General features: G+C 37.5%; 1 protein-coding gene across 12 annotated transcripts in view; it reads left to right on the top strand.

Annotated features, from left to right (window-relative positions):
* The window catches only part of NCOA3 (nuclear receptor coactivator 3), a 174,861-nt gene that overhangs the window by 145,821 nt on the left and 15,162 nt on the right, over window positions 1–13,878 (top strand). For all 12 annotated transcript variants that reach the window (XM_043495690.1, XM_038368999.2, XM_038368995.2 and 9 more), the window contains 6 exons: window positions 4,484–4,631; window positions 5,322–5,710; window positions 6,087–6,967; window positions 8,800–8,935; window positions 10,478–10,672; window positions 11,198–11,434. In XM_043495690.1, the coding sequence (XP_043351625.1) occupies window positions 4,484–4,631; window positions 5,322–5,710; window positions 6,087–6,967; window positions 8,800–8,935; window positions 10,478–10,672; window positions 11,198–11,434 (1,986 nt within the window). The remainder of the gene's footprint in view (window positions 1–4,483; window positions 4,632–5,321; window positions 5,711–6,086; window positions 6,968–8,799; window positions 8,936–10,477; window positions 10,673–11,197; window positions 11,435–13,878) is intronic.

Raw genomic sequence — 13,878 nt, 5'->3', positions numbered from 1 at the left:
GTGCGTATGACAGAGAGAGAGAGAGAGAGAAAAAAACCACTAAACTCTGCGATTGTACATGCTTTTCCATGTCTTGAACCAGTGGAAAACATTCTTTCTCGTATTTATAAACTGAAGGATGGTGAGATTTCTAGTAAGGAGTGTCTGGTGTAGCAGCTGCCTTGTTGTTCAAGTATGTCCATTGGTGTTTGACAGTTTTTATGAAATATGACAGACATTCCTGTAGGTTTAACTTATCTGTTTGTCCACAAGACAGGTACAGCTGGAAAGCAGCGGATTAAGCCATGCTTCCTTTAATGAGCTGGTAGCATGGCTGTACATTGACTTGGAGGGGCCCACTTTAGCAAAAAAAAAAAAAAAAAAAAAGCGTACAGTAGTTCATTTGTTAGCTTTTGTCAAGAAGGGGGATGTGCCTATTATGAAATAGACTGTGACCCGAAGAAGAGATCTGTGTAAATTTGAAAGTTTGTTTCTCATCAAGAGAACTTGGTCCAGTAAAAGATATAACCACACATACTTTTGTGTCTCTGACATCAAGTCATTTTATCTAGTTCTATGAATAGCCCTTAGTTGGTAATGTCTTTTGGTCACTAATTACCTTTGTCCGATTCATCTGAGAGCTACAGATGAAAGATCACAATTTAAACCTTTTCCCCTCCATGCCAAATAATCTGTTTAATAATAAAAATACCTAGTTCCTACTTTGATTATAGAGTTCACTGTGTTGTACAGCATATTACAAAGGAATTAAATATCAGTATCCACATTTTACAGATCGGAAACTGATGCGCAGAGGTGTAAAGTGGCTTGCCCAAGGCCACATAGCAGGACAATGGCAGAGCTGGGAATAGAACCCAAGTCTCTTGAGTTCTAGCCTAATGCCCATTTCTAAACACTCAGAGCTAGGATCTCTGTGATGCAGACTATGAAGGGACTGAGTTTCCACAACAATTTTTAGAGTGACTGTATTGTGTACGATGCACAGCAAATTTAATTCTATAGAGAGAATAAAAATCTATTTATGTGAACAAAGCAAAGATGTAAACATGCATAAAGCATGTGTGTTTATGGAATAAAAATTTAGGAGTTTGTTTCAGTAGGTTGGTGCCCAGTCTCCTTTTCTGTAGCTGTAAACTGTGTCTATAGTGAGATATATGAAGCCCAAATACTTGGATTTGGACTCTCAGTTCAACTGCCAATACAACTTGTCACTGCAAAAGGGAGGCTGTCCTTTTGAAAATTTTAACTTTAATGGGGCAAAGAGAATTAATTATATAAATATGTTTACCCAACTTTGTCTGGGGAATTCTCAGAGATACAAGCAATTTTAAATAGCTAAATACAGAGATGGCCGAAAAAAATGGAATTTCCACCCGTAAGGAAATTCTGAGACCAAATTTGGGACAAAATGTCAAAATCTTGGAATTTTTCATGAGATGACCTTATTAGAAATATTTTGTTTTGATTTATATATTACATTATAATTTATAATTTACTATAAAACAGACAAAATGAGATGTTTCAACCTCATTAAAGTGAACTGTTAGATAATTTCCTGTTGAAAATTTCTATTAAATCAGTAAGTTCCCATGAAACATTTGAATTTTTCAATGAAAGTTGTTTTATCGGAAAAATGTGTACTACCTCTGATAGATACTAATTATTGCATCACATTTGAAGGTGATTTGAAGATTGAAATGTCTAAATCTCTTTCTTGGAATCAAAGCAAACTATTGATAAATGCATCAGCAGCTTTAAAGTTCTGACAGTTCTGTGCAGTCAGCACAAAAAACTGCAGCAAAAACTTTATTCAAATCGCCGACTGAGGAGATATCTGAGCCATTAGCGATTGTCTTCGAAAACTCATGGAAGACAGGAGAGATTCCAGAGGATTGAAAGAGGGCAAATATAGTGCCAATCTATAAAAAGGGAAATAAGGATAATCTGGGGAATTACAGACCAGTCAGTTTAACTTCAGTACCCAGAAAGATAATGGAGCAATAAGCAATAAATTTGGAAACACCTAGAAGATAAGGTGATAAGTAACAGTCAGTATGGATTTGTCAAGAACAAATTATGTCAAACCAGCCTAATAGCTTTCTTTGTCAGGGTAACAAGCCTTGTGGATAGGGGAAACAGTAGATGTGGTGTATCTTGACTTGAGTAAGGCTTTTGATATTATCTCACATGACCTTCTCATAACAAAACAGGGGAATATAGCCTAAATGGAGCTACTATAAGGAAGGTTGGAAAACCATTCCCAGAGAGTAGTTTATCAGTGGTTCATAGTAAAGCTGAAAGTGCCTATTGAGTGGGGTCCCTCAGAGTCTGATCCTGAGTCCGGTTCTGTTCAATATTTTCATCAATGACTTAGATAATGGCATAGAGAGTACATTATGGCATGGCTACACTTGCAGATGTAGAGCGCTTTGAGTTAAACCAGCCTTCAGAGAGCGCAATAGGGAAAGTGCTGCAGTCAGTCCACACTGACAGCTTCAAGCGCACTGGCGTGGCCACATTTGCGGCACTTGCAGCGGCATTGGGAGCAGTGCATTATGGGCAGCTATCCCAGCATGCAAGTGACTGCAATATGCTTTTCAAATGGGGGGGTGGGGTGGAGTGTGATATGGAGTGTGTTATGTGTATGTTGGGGGAGAGAGAACGGGGTTTTGGGGGGCTGAGAGCATGTCAGCATACTGTTTTGTAAGTTCAGACATTAGCAGACCACCCCCCCCCCCCACACACACACAACATTCCACACTAATGGCTTGCTTTGTCTTGGAGCAGATAAGCAGCCAGCTGTCGGAAACGGAGCTTTCAAAGGGCATATCCGCATTCCTGCAACGATTTGAAAACAATGACAAGAGTGGCCACTTGACTTAAGGGGATTATGGGATGTTTCCGGAGGCTGATCAGAGTGCAGTGATGAAACACCTCGTTCACACTGGCGCTGCGGCATTCCTTGCCGCTGCGGCGCTGTAACTTGCAAGTGTAGCCACGCCCTTACAAAGTTGTGGATAATACCAAGCTGGGAGGAGTTGCAAGTGCTTTTGAGGATAGAATTAAAATTCAAAATCATCTGGACAAACTGGAGAAATGGTCTAAAGTAAATCGGATGAAATTCGCAAAAAGAAAAGAAGTACTTGTGGCACCTTAGAGACTAACGAATTTACTTGAGCATAAGCTTTCGTGAGCTACAGCTCACTTCATCGGATGCATTTGGTGGAAAATACATTGGGGAGACTTATATACACACACAGAGAACGTGTGTGTGTGTGTGTGTGTGTGTGTGTGTGTGTGTGTGTGTGTATATATATAAATCTCCCCACTATACTTTCCACCAAATGCATCCAATGAAGTGAGCTGTAGCTCACGAAAGCTTATGCTCAGGTAAATTCGTTAGTCTCTAAGGTGCCACAAGTACTCCTTTTCTTTTTGCAAATACAGACTAACACAACTGCTACTCTGAAACCTGTCAGGATGAAATTCAATAGGGACAAATGCAAAGTACTCAGTTTAGGAAGGAAAAATCAGTTGCACACATCAAAATGATAAATGACTGCTTTGGAAGGAATACTGCAGAAAGGGATCTAGGGGTTATAGTGGATCACAAGCTAAATGAGTTAACAGTGTACCACTGTGTTGCAAAAAAAAAGTGAACATCATTCTGGGATGTAGTAGCAGGAAAGTTGTAAGCAAGACAAGAGAAGTAATTCTTCCATTCTACTCCTGGCTGACAAGATCTCAACTGAAGTATTGTGTCCAGTTCTGGGTACTGCATTTCAGGAAAGATGTGACAAACTGGAGAAAGTCCAGAGGAGAGCAACAAAAATTAGTAATAACCTGCAAGGAAAGATTGAAACTATTGGGTTCAATTAGTTTGGAGAAGAAGAAGGGCGGGGAGGGGCAATTTTCAGGTAAATAAAAAGTGGTTATGAGGAGGATGGTAAAAAATTGTTATTGTTAATCTCTGAGGATAGGACAGGAAACAATGGTCTTAAATTGCAGCAAGAGAAGTTTAGGTTGGAAAAACTTCCTCACTGTCAGGGTAGTTAAGCACCGGAAGAAATTGCCTAGGGATGTTTTGGAATCCCCATCATTGGAGATTTTAAAGAGGAGGTTAGACAAACACCTGTCAGGGATGGTCTAGATAATACTTAGTCCTGCCTTGAGTGCAGGGGACCATACTAGATGACCTGTTAAGGTCCCTTCCAGTCCTAAACTTTTATGAATCTATATTTGATTTGCTCTGTCTCCGCCTCCCCCGCTTTAGTCTTTGGGAACTGTAACAGTATGTTCCAAGTCTTTGGATACCCATCCTGTATCATGTCTGTTTTATGGCTGTTTTTTAATCTAGTTTTTCAGCATATTAATCTTTTGAGTATTTTGTTCAACAATTATAGTAAAGTTTACATAAATTACTTGGTCTTTGGGATCTGAAATACAAGCAGATTACTGCTGTCAATTGTGTTTTTCCTCACAGCTTATATACAAGGCCATGCCGAAACTCCACTGTATCGGTTCTCCTTAGCAGATGGTACTATAGTGACAGCACAAACAAAGAGTAAACTGTTACGAAGTTCAGTAACTAATGACCGTCATGGATTTGTCTCCACCCACTTCCTTCAAAGGTGAAATTAACAATGTTCATCTGCCAGATTTAAATATTGTAGCTTTTTAAAACACACATTTGTATTGATATTTGATGCTATATAACAGGAGTTGCCAAACTTACTGAACTTCCAAGCTGCATACAATAATCTTCACTTTAACTGTAAAAGAGCTATGTGTGGCTAATGAGCCACAGTTTGGCCACTTCTGTGACTTGTCCCTGTTGATTGCAAGATTAATTGAAAGGCACTATGGAAGTAGTCTGTACCTGTCACTGGAGAAGTTCTCCCAGCTTCTGGTCAATGAGCAGTTGAGATTGTTGATGACAATACTAAAGTGTTTCTTCTCTGACGAGTGGAGTGGTGTCATTCATTGACTCGGGGAAGAAAGTGATACAAGAAGGGTGATGTTCAAAATGATAAATGCATAAATCTAAATAACTGCCAGAGATATAAAATGCTTTAATGGGATAAGATTGAGTTCCCCCATATATTAAATGACCTTTACTCCTTTATACTATGTGAATGAATGAGCAGTATTGCCACTCAATGATTCAAGTTTAGTGTGACCTTTGTGGATGGAGCTAATTCTTGCTAATTTTTTCAGTGATTATTTGATGATGTTATCAATTCTCTTTATGTGGAACTTGATTCCTATAAAGTTTTAAATATTTTTCTGTGGGGTGGGGTGGCGGGATGCTGAATTTGCAGAGAACAGAATGGATACCGACAAAATCCCAATCCAGTGGGACAAAACATCAGAGCATCTACAGCTGGAAGCACAAATTCTGTTGGTGCTATTATGAACATGTCACCAGGTCAAAGCATACCAATGCAGAACAGGAACTATGGCATGGGAGATCCCAGTGCGATGGGACAGATGAGCGGCATTAGATACATAGGTCCTGGTAATATTGGACACATTAACTCTGGACCAGGAATGCAGTCCTCTCCTTATCAGAACAGCAATTATGGGTTAACTATGAGTAGTCCACCACATGGTAGTCCCAGCTTGACTTCCAGCCAACAGAACTTAATGATTTCTCCTAGGAATCGTGGAAGTCCAAAAATGGGTTCACACCAGTTTTCTCCAGTTGCAGGTATTTTATTTTTGGTATAAACTTTTCTCTAGGGTTTGCTTTTTGCCCCTTTTATCTTAATTTTTTGTTCTTTTTAATATATTATGGTCTTATAACATCTGAACTACTATACCGTAAGTGTAAAATACCTAATTTTATGATGAGGATATATTTAAAGGTACAGTAATTAGTGCTAATTTTATGATGAGGATATATTTAAAGGTACAGTAATTAGAGCTACAGTATTCCTTGTTTCTGCTATCTGTATTTCAGTTCTTAATGTGCATGCTTAAATAGACTTATTCAGTATGTAATGGTTACCTGGCAAATAAAAAATCAAATGTAGATATGATTACTTTTGTTATATAATAACTGTAACAAAATAACTCTGATACAGGTATGCACTCCCCAATGGGATCTACTAGCAACACTGGCAACAACAGCTTCTCTAGCAGTTCCCTTAGTGCCCTTCAAGCCATTAGCGAGGGGGTTGGAACTTCCCTTCTATCAACGCTTTCCTCACCGGGTCCAAAATTGGATAATTCCCCAAATATGAATATAGCTCAGCAAAGTAAAATGGGCAACCCGGACTCAAAGAGTCCTTCTGGCTTGTATTGTGAACAAAGTCAAGTGGAGAGTTCTATGTGCCAGTCAAACAACAGGGACCTCCTTAGTGACAAAGACAGTAAAGAAGGAAATCTGGAAGGGTCTGAGAGTCAGAGGGGACCAAATGAAAGCAAAGGTCATAAAAAGCTCCTTCAGTTACTCACATGCTCCTCAGATGAGAGAGGGCATTCTACATTGTTAAACTCACCATTGGACCCTGGTTGTAAAGAATCTTCTACCAATGTTACAAGTCCCTCAGGAGTCTCCTCTTCTACATCTGGAGGGGTCTCTTCCTCATCAAACATGCATGGGTCCCTGCTACAAGAAAAGCACAGGATTTTGCATAAATTGTTGCAGAATGGTAATTCTCCAGCAGAAGTAGCAAAGATCACAGCTGAAGCTACTGGTAAAGATACCTACCATGATTCCAGTAATACAGCCCCCTGTGTAGAAGGAACTATCAAACAGGAACAACTGAGTCCTAAGAAGAAGGAAAACAATGCTCTACTCAGATACCTACTAGACAAGGATGATATAAAGGATCCACTATCAAAAGAAACGAAACCTAAGGTAGACGGTCTGGATAATAAAATGGGACAATGCAGTAGCTCCACTATTCCTACTTCAAGTCAAGAAAAAGAGATTAAAATAAAAACAGAACCTTCTGAAGAGGTAGAGTATTTAACCTTGTACAGGAGTTTTGTTGAACTCACCAATATTTTTCCTATTAGAGTTAACAACCAAAAAGGAGACCATTCAATTTTTGTGTATGATTATTTCCAAGACAGTACTGTGTAACTACAGCATAAAAACCATATGTTTAGTTTTATGATAGTTAACAAACTACATTTAACTTGAACAAGAGTATGTATTGTAACAAAATGTGCTATACTGGAGTTCTTTGAATAATATTAGTGTTGAGCTATCAAACAATTAAGACAAAGTATATTTAGTGTATTTTATTTAAAATTAAATCTTTAAAATTGGCAATTTTTACATAGCATATATTTATTTTCATGGGTCATTTGGAAATGGAGCTGACAGCTGACTCAATAAATTAGTTGTGGTTGCTACAGTAGGAAGTAAAAGAAAATGAACATAAGTGGAAATGATCCATTTTCTATATGCAATTCAGTTTAAAAATGTGGAGTGCTAGTTTCTGACACTGGATTTACACAGAGGTGGTTCCAGTGACGTTGCCCTTGATTACATTGGTGTAAATGTGAGAATAAAGCCAGTGAATCCCATAAAGGAAGTCTGTAACTGAATATATATTATGTGACTTGTGCTTTTCAGTACTTGAGATGTTTTTAAAAAAAAAAAATCGGGAAGTTGGGGAGGAAGTGCCATCAAACAACTTGAGTTACATGTACATACAATAGCCAAAGCTGATTCTTTAAAATGTTCCGTACAGGCAGACCCCTGTGCCTGAACGGAGACCCATTTTGTCTTCAAACCTTACTTCTTATCACTATTTATTAATTTAAAACACTATTTGAAAATGTTCAACTGTGTTTAAATATATTTGAATAGATGCTTTCATAATCAACAGCAATTGAATTTAGGCTGTGATCCTGCAACTGCTCTGCCTGGGCTGGCTCCTTATTGAAGTCAGTGGTGCTCTTGGTAGGCACAGGGGCCTTGTAAAGCTCTTCAGGGAAGGACTGTGTATTTCTGTACAGTGCCTAGCACATTTTGGGAACGACTGCAATATAAATAATGTTGTTATTCATAGGGCGGTTTTTCAATCCTCATTCGAACATCTTAAAAAATGTTTTACATTTCTTAGTGACAGCTTACTAAAGGTAGATGCAAACTAAACACTTTATTGCTGTTGGAGTTTTCTGTACCATATGTGAAGACAATTACCAACTGCTATGTAGCTTTTATATATATATATGTGCTCTTTAAATCTCTGAGAATTATGGAACACTTGCATGGTGAGGTTATCATCTAGCAAACTAAAATAGATCTATTTTGTTCAAACTATGTGATTCAGGGACAAATTTTCAAAGAAAGGTAGCCATGCAATTACCCTGCAAAAGATGTGCCTAATTTGCACATGTGGTTACTGTGATTGTGTGCACAAATTATCAATTAGGTGCACTGGTATTGGCATGTACAATTATTATAATTGTGACTGTGAATTAAAATCATGCCTGCAGTGCTTTGCTTTACCATTCAAACTTTTGAGACTAATGCAGAGAAGTCTCTCAAATTTGAGATGCTAAAGATATTTGCATTCAGGTGAATTTTTTGTGTATCTACTTTTTCTCTGAGGTTTTGCTTTTCCAAAACCAACAAAGCAAAATGCATTAACCAAATAGTTGAATGATGTCTGAAGAATTCTTTGGAAGTCAGCATTAAGTCCTGAAATGTCATAACTGAACTAAAGCGTTTGACTGTATATGTTGCTAAGGGTTGTTAAGACTTGTGAGGGGCTAAATGGAAAGTTAAAGGATGAACAATGTGAGAGTTGTATTCTGTTTGTTTTTTCCTCTTAGATGAGTGGAGACTTGGATAATTTGGATGCAATACTGGGTGATCTGACTAGTTCTGATTTTTACAATAATGCTATGTCTACAAATGGGAGTAGTCTTGGAACTAAGCAAACATTATTTCAAGGAAATGCCCCATTGGGTAAGAAAGTTCACTTAATTCTGTAAAGTTAGGGGCTATTGTGTGATTTGCTTTCAATGTAACATACATTTAACTCCTTCTTTGCTTGGCGAATGTTTTGTTTCCGATTTGCTAGGAAATCGGTCTACAGGAATAAGTCATATGTGCAGGGCTAGTTATCCATTGGTAGATTGTATTTATATAATTAGCATGAAGAAGTATTATGAAATATCAGAGGACATTGAAAATCCCTTTTCAGCCAGCATCTGATTTATACTAAATTGTAAAAATTGATAGTTATGTATCTGAATTGTGGGCCCTGCCAAAGGCATATCCAGACTCTAGCATTACAAAGAGCAGCCTCAAGAACTTTGTGTTCCCTACAAATGTTGAACAAAGTTAACTTCTCTTCACTTACCATCTTATGGTCCTCCTTGCACTTCTCTAATGTTGCACTCTAGAAATCCACATATCCAAGACAGTGGGAAAATATATTGTTAGGAATTGGGGCAACTGCAGATTAAAAGAAGCTTGCAGCTGGCCAGGGAAAGGCTGAAGGATGAGTGGCAAGCTTCTGATTTGCCACTGCTCTACCCAGATACTTTGAGGCCTGCACCATCTAATGAATACTCCAAATTTTATTTCTAAAGGGCTGGCCACCCCTACCAGTAGGGGGAGTGGGAGGGAAGGTTAATGTTACTTGTGGGATGCCATCATTACCACTATCACTGTGTTCTATATCTGTCTCAGTAGATATAGATATGGCTAGTAGATGTCTAGTACATTTTTCAAGCTCTCCTGAGGAGTGTCAGAGATAACCAAATTTCATACTGGAGGTGGACCTTGTAGGTCTTTCTGTTTGCTTTGAGGCAATAATTTGTGCATTTCGATGTATGTAACTGGTATATATATCATTGGCAAACCAGAGTAGGAACCAGAATGGGTTTTGATAGAGCAAGTTGGTTCCAGGTATTACACAGTAGAATAAGGGTGTGTTAGCAAAAGAGGTGTAACCTGAATGTGAATAAGGCTGGAGAGCCCAATGGGATTAAGATGCTTGAGAGAACTGTAACTTTCTAAGGGTGAAGAATAGAACCTTGCTTGCAGTTAAGATTATTACGAAAGGTGAATTGTACACTTACTTTGGAAGGACAGTACTTTCCAGACACACACCAAGTTTCGTGAGAATATACGATGTATAAAATAAGAACTGAAGACCAACACCAATATATCAAGAGGCAGGCACAGTTCTCATGAAATTGTAATACAGTATATGCCAGGAGAACACCTAGACAAAGAGTCCTAGATAGTAATTTAAAATGTTTGATCATATTACACTAGGGTCCAAGGACTTGTTTGTCCGGAGAAAGTTCAACTAACCGTATTTTGCAGTCATGGCTCATCTGCAGGGACAAATGCCTAAATAAAAATAACTATTCATGGCTTGTTAAATGTGTAGTGTAGTTGCTCAAAAATAGATATAACTTGTATAAATCATCAGTAGGACATTCTATTTCTTGTTTAAAGATGTACAGTTGAAAACATCTTTTAATTCTTTAACAGGTATGAGAAGTCCCCAGTCTGTGCAGACTACCCGTCCTCCTTTCAACAGAGCCATGTCTTTAGACAGCCCTATACCTGTGGGTTCAAGCCCTCCAGTGAGGAGTGTCAATGCATTTTCCATGTTACAAAAGCAAAACATGATGGGTGGGAGTCCAAGAATGATTGAGAACCAGGAAAATTTTGGATCAAACATGGGTTTGTTGATTACATACAAACAGATCTCATTATAATTGAAAATATTGTAAAATTTTGTGTGTTGAAATTAGTTAAGATGTGAATATACAAGAATGAGGCATGTTAATCTTTAACATTTACCATCTAAATCATTAAACTCATTTTAAGTAACTATTATTGCCCATAGCTGGAGTTATTAGTTTAGTTATATCCAGTCATGTGTTCTATTGGGACTTTGTTTTAGCTGAATTATTTCAAAACAGTTTTTTTGAATACTGAAGTGTCTTTTTAATGTGTGGTGGACAAGATCAGTTCGTGAGAGCAGCCAGTTAAAAAATTAATATTCTTAATTTTGGCTAAATTAATATACTTGTAAGAAGTAATGAAGCCTGCCATGGCCAGATTTAATAGTAGTTCAGTAATCTGTTCTCTGCTCATTGGCTGTTGTCACTGTAATTAGGGAGAAAATAGAAATGGTTCCAATAACAAAACTCATCATATGTTCTATAGGAGAAATAATCTTTTATATGCTCTTCATTGTACTAGGTGGACCCAACAGAAATATGGCTATGAATCAGCATTCAACAGGAGACTGGGTTTTGCCAAGCTCAAAGGTTAACAGACTGGAACCTACAAATTCTGGTTCAATGGTGAGACCAGGACCAGACTATAACCCATCCATTCCCAGACCTACAGTGGGTGGCTCCATTCCTGGTTTGCCCATCCGGTCTAATAGCATACCTGGTACAAGACCAATGCTACAACAGCAAATGATTCATATAAGTAAGTTCTTCACATTTGTATAAACCTAATTAATAAAATGCATAGTTGTTTGTTGATCAGGTACTGAAATTAAAAGGATCTTTATTCTGAATGCCTGGATTTACATCCAAAGACAGTTAATTCTTTGAGGCAAGCTCCATATTTTCCTCTTGTGCTTGGAAAGTGCCAGGCACACTGTAGAAAGTTCCTTAATCTTAATAATGATAAATAATTTCAGACTAAGGAATTGCATATTAGTTTAATTAATTAATTAATTGTCCATATGTTTGCTTATATTTCCAGTTGGAGGTGTCATTTTTCCTATCATGCAAAAAGAAAAAGTAGAGTTCATATATTGATGATCTAGCTCTATATTCTTCTTAGAGGTGGCTTCTACATATTTCCTGCCTGTGAAATGCAAAGTTCTAGGAACTGTTCTATATAGTTAGCTGCAGGTGTAGGCACTCTGTATCAGGAGTTTTAGGAAATCTAGTTTAAAACAAAAAACTATTTTAATTAGTAATAGTTATTGGTGGTAATATTGGTTTTACTAAAAACAAAAAAACGGAGGAGTCCTTGTGGCACCTTAGAGACTAACAAATTTATTTGGGCATTTATTTGTTAGTCTCTAAGGTGCCACAAGGAGTCCTCATTGTTTTTGCTGACAGCAGCCTAACACAGCTACCACTCTGAAACTTGTTTTACTAGTATGTAGATAGCTTTTCAGGTTATCAAAGGTAGTTGTAAAAAGCTTTTTTTTTTTTTAATTTTCTGCACTATCATGCACTTAGGTTCTTGGACCTACTATGGCTATTTTCTGGGGTGTCATGTCTCATATAGAACCGAAAGACCGGATTTAAATGGTGATCTCATGCCCTTTTATCATCCTAAAACTAGCTGATTCAAGAAGAAATCATTTACAATGTTCAGAAGATGCTTCTTTAAACTTGACCCATATTGATGCTTGACCACTTGGTACCTAATCCTCTCATCACTGTTTCCCACAGGGCAGAATTGTCCTGCATTTGCATCCAGATTTTTTATCAAAAGTAGTGTCTGAGTTTCATGTGAACAAGACTATTAATGCCCTGTTTTTCTTTTTAAAACATGATGCACATGACAGAAATTAAGCTTCATGCCCAAAATGTTAAGTGTGCCTTAAGTTTTAATTAAGATAGAACTCAACCTTTAAAGAAAACTTCCATGATTTTTGTAGCATTTTGGGGTCAGTGTAAAGGAAATGCCATTTCCACATTGCACCTCTCAAAGTCAATTGGACTAGACCCTCAAACTTGTTATACTTCAGCGAGGGTTAGTACCCAAGGGTCTGAGGGCTCACTTTACCAGGGCTAAGGCAGGATCAGTGGCCTTTCTCTAACATTTCCATCATAGAAACGTACTGCCTGAAGTTTTGTGTGCACCTTTTTTCAGCCCTACTGTCTCAACTTGGCATTGGGATGTGATGCTCAGTTTGGGAGGACAGTTCTGCAGTTGTTGTTTAATTAGAACTACTCAGCTCACTGGAAATTGTATTTCTAGTGAATTCTTATAAGTGGAAATATGCAGAATACTGCAGAGTTTTGGGAAAAATATTGCTTGTTGGGACAGCACAAATGCCCTCACACTGCACTGTGTGTTTGGAGATGTTAAACGGTGATGTGATTTCCCCAGCCGTCTCAATTCTTTCTGTTAAAAAACAGAGTTTGATGAGAATAGAACTTCTGGTAAGAGGGAAAGGTGAATGGGTAAGGCAGAGGCAACACACTCAAATAACCAGTTGCTGATAAGTAATTAATTTTGTACTTGTCTTTGGAATGTCACGTGTTCATGTCACTATTACAGTGCATGATTGATAGTGTCCTGACTTCATTGGCAAGAAGAGCGGGTTGGATAAAAATTGGTTTGTTTTTTTAAATAAAAAAAGTTTTTTTTTTAATTTAAATCAGTTTTTAATTTAAATTGAATATAGGTTATTGCAATAAAATCTAAACTATTCAAAATTAAATTTGAAATTTTGACTATCTATGTTAAGGCCTAAACTTTTATAATCTATTAAAATAATTTAAATTAATTATATGAGTAATATTAAGCAGTACTTGTTTGTTGCCAAGTTTTAAAGAAAGTCAAATCACTGAGCTGGTGGAAGTCACGGTGTGGTGGAACCAGAATTTGTTGATGTGCTAAACCAGCTTTGGACAGCAGTAGCCTCTTCTACAGGTGCAGAGAAAATATCTTCTTAATTTCAGTTTATTCAACTTGTTCAGTTCAATATTAGCTCAAAGTTAAGAAACCAAATGTGAGTTGCAAAAGCAGGAAAGCTTTTTATCTTTTTCCTCTTCCAATCTATTAATAAAATCTGGGTCTGAGAGGATGAGGTCTACTAGTTCTAAAATCTTGAAGGTCATGGTAACTATCAACAATCAGTTTAGTTCACTAGCTACAGACAATGCTTCCTTTGGTTCATA

The sequence above is a fragment of the Dermochelys coriacea genome, chromosome 13 (genome assembly GCF_009764565.3).
Source record: "Dermochelys coriacea isolate rDerCor1 chromosome 13, rDerCor1.pri.v4, whole genome shotgun sequence".
Lineage (NCBI taxonomy): Eukaryota > Metazoa > Chordata > Testudines > Dermochelyidae > Dermochelys > Dermochelys coriacea.
Note: the sequence above shows the minus strand (reverse complement) of the source record. Positions and strands in the feature narration are given on the sequence as shown.